The 2,500-nt window shown below is 39.2% G+C and overlaps 1 protein-coding gene and 2 non-coding genes across 3 annotated transcripts in view; 2 read left to right on the top strand and 1 right to left on the bottom strand.

Moving 5' to 3' along the window:
* LOC130698754 (uncharacterized) overlaps nt 1-538 on the bottom strand; it is a 1,097-nt gene extending 559 nt beyond the window's left edge. Inside the window, exons 1-3 of the mRNA XM_057521439.2 lie at nt 464-538; nt 184-393; nt 30-127 (exon numbers count right to left, since the gene is read on the bottom strand). Coding sequence (XP_057377422.1) covers nt 30-127; nt 184-393; nt 464-485 — 330 coding nt within the window. The 5' untranslated portion in view covers nt 486-538. The remainder of the gene's footprint in view (nt 1-29; nt 128-183; nt 394-463) is intronic.
* Nucleotides 539-2,103: 1,565 nt separating this feature from the next.
* Nucleotides 2,104-2,175, top strand: Trnam-cau (transfer RNA methionine (anticodon CAU)). Its single transcript has one exon. It is a non-coding gene; the product is annotated as a tRNA-Met (tRNA).
* Nucleotides 2,176-2,310: 135 nt separating this feature from the next.
* Nucleotides 2,311-2,381, top strand: Trnag-gcc (transfer RNA glycine (anticodon GCC)). Its single transcript has one exon. It is a non-coding gene; the product is annotated as a tRNA-Gly (tRNA).
* The last annotated feature ends 119 nt before the right edge of the window (nt 2,382-2,500 follow it).

Genomic DNA, 2,500 nt, shown 5'->3' with positions numbered 1-2,500 from the left:
ACAAGTGGATTTGCAGATATGTTTCTTACCGTTGTTTGTGAAGATGGAGGCACGTCATCATCCGACAAATATTGAAATTCTATACTGTTTGCGCTGCTGTGGCCCTTTGGTTCGCCACTCTTGCTACCTGAATTGTAAAATAGTTTAGAATTTTTAAGTTTGAAAATATCTTAATGTAATTACTTTGAATAATGTTGATGACGGAACTTGTTCTGGTTGCCGTAACAACTGTAGGCGGACTGGTGTCTTCACTGTCATCACCGTACCTCTTCCTTTTTTGTGAGACACGTTTTCCTTTCCCCCAAGTTCTTTCACAATCGGAAATGAAAGCCTCGGCTAAAGGACGACCAGCAGCTGCCTCTTTGACAACATGCTTTGCTGTCGTAAAACTCACTGCAATAACAACATGAAAATTAATTTTAGAGATTACAATATAATTGCACGTAAAGTAAGTGAAACTTACCAGGCTTGTTCTCTGGATTCATAATATTATGAACATCGTATTCCAGCCAAGTATTGAATGGGTGGTGAAATCTTTTAAATGTTCCCGCCCCCCAACACGCAGGATTCAAATTGCCTTCTGATGTAGTACATGGTGGGTATAGCAAAAACTTGTGGTCCGTTGATAACCAGTAACAGGGCACAAAGCTGTAGAGACATAATGGATTGTTGTCACAGCCCTTTCTAAGGTTTGTACGATAAAGAATGAAGGCTCTTTGTATTTGGAAGGCTTGGTCTTTTCAGTATTTTCCTGTATCGTAACATATCTTCCACACCATTCACAAAATGGTCTTCCTTCCTGAGGGATAAACATTTAGAACCACAGAAAATGTTTAATAATAATATAGAACATTGAAGAAAAAGTATACCTGAATGTTTCTTGCAACGTGTGACTGCTGAATTATGTCGTGGTTAGTTGTAATACGTTATCGTCAACTACACGATCCATGGTGGCAGTAATCTTTTGAACTTGCTCAAAGCTTTGCAGTAGTAATGTTAAATTTGCACTACGAATGCAAAAGACTGCACTAGACGTAGAATATTAAATAAGAAATCCAACCTGAGTGTAATTTAGCGTTTCAGAACAGTAACAATAACGTGAGTCTCTGTCGAAGAACTTCAAGCATTTCTGTGAAATACGTACAAATTTCATACGAACAGCATGGGCGTTGCCAGTTTTCCAATTTCGGGTTTTTTATATAAGTGCCATGTATGGGGAAACCATTTTCTGTTGTATTCACAGTTACTTTTAAATTATTTTCAATTCTTTTAGTAAGGTTATTTGATTGCTAAGCTAGAATTCTGCATGTCCACGTACAAAGAAAAGAAAAGGAATGAAAGTTATGTATTGATTTACCCTTGCGTGCCTGTTAGACGTAATCGATTTCCTCCAAAGCAGACGAGAATAATTTTGTTGTCTGAAAGGCCAGGATGATGCTAAACAATATTGGATCATGCCTGAATGCGCAAACCGGAAAACGTTATTAAAATTGTACCAATATTATTCCGCATTTATAATTTATTTATTAACTAGAGAAGATTAGTCAAGATACAAGTCAGTGTATTTGAAGCCTCCAAAACTGATAATAAAGCTCCTCAACGGTGTAAAAACATTGAAGCAAAAAAATTGTAAGAACATAGGCCAGTGAAAAAACGAGTCTAATACTGGTTTTTTGTATCCACATCAATCCCAATTTTTGCAGAAAATTCTGAGGACATATTAGGCACGTATTAGACATAACAAAGGCCAGTATTAGACGAGTATAATACTCGTACCACGGGCTGTAGCGCTCGGCTTTCGTGCTAGCGTACAAGAGACCAGTAAAAAATGAGCCCAACATTGGTACCAGGGACTTAAGCGCTTCGCTTCTTTTTTGCGTCCATAATACCGGATTTGTACTAAGCTAGTACCAGACCACGAACCGAAAGTACTTAAGGAAGTTGATTCCGTATTCAGTACGCAAACTTGACCAAAAAAATGAGTCAAAATTAGAGTATCGCGGACGCAGACCCCATCTGGACACCAAGTTTCTGCTAGGGAACAGTTAAAAATGCTACGAAAGCCATAGCTGTGACAACGTAATACAGCGACTGGTTGCCAACAGCAGAGTGGCGCAGCGGAAGCGTGCTGGGCCCATAACCCAGAGGTCCGTAGATCGAAACTACGCTCTGCTAACTTAACATGTCTATCAAGTTTTAATCAATACAATAACGTAAGCAACAACTTTGTTTATGACGTGGCCACATAATTAGTCATTTTAATTGATGTTTAATGATTTACTTGATAACATACCAGCAGTAACATGAACAGCATCGATGGTTCAGTGGTAGAATGCTCGCCTGCCACGCGGGCGGCCCGGGTTCGATTCCCGGTCGATGCATTTTACGTCTAAAGCTGACCATTGGCACCCGTAACGGATACAAATTGTGAATGATCAGTTATCATAGTTAATCGATTAACTAACCGTTACGTCATCACATTCGTGAACCGCGGGGCATT

This window comes from Daphnia carinata, chromosome 7 (genome assembly GCF_022539665.2).
Source record: "Daphnia carinata strain CSIRO-1 chromosome 7, CSIRO_AGI_Dcar_HiC_V3, whole genome shotgun sequence".
NCBI lineage: Eukaryota > Metazoa > Arthropoda > Branchiopoda > Diplostraca > Daphniidae > Daphnia > Daphnia carinata.
This window is presented reverse-complemented; position numbering and strand designations above follow the sequence as displayed.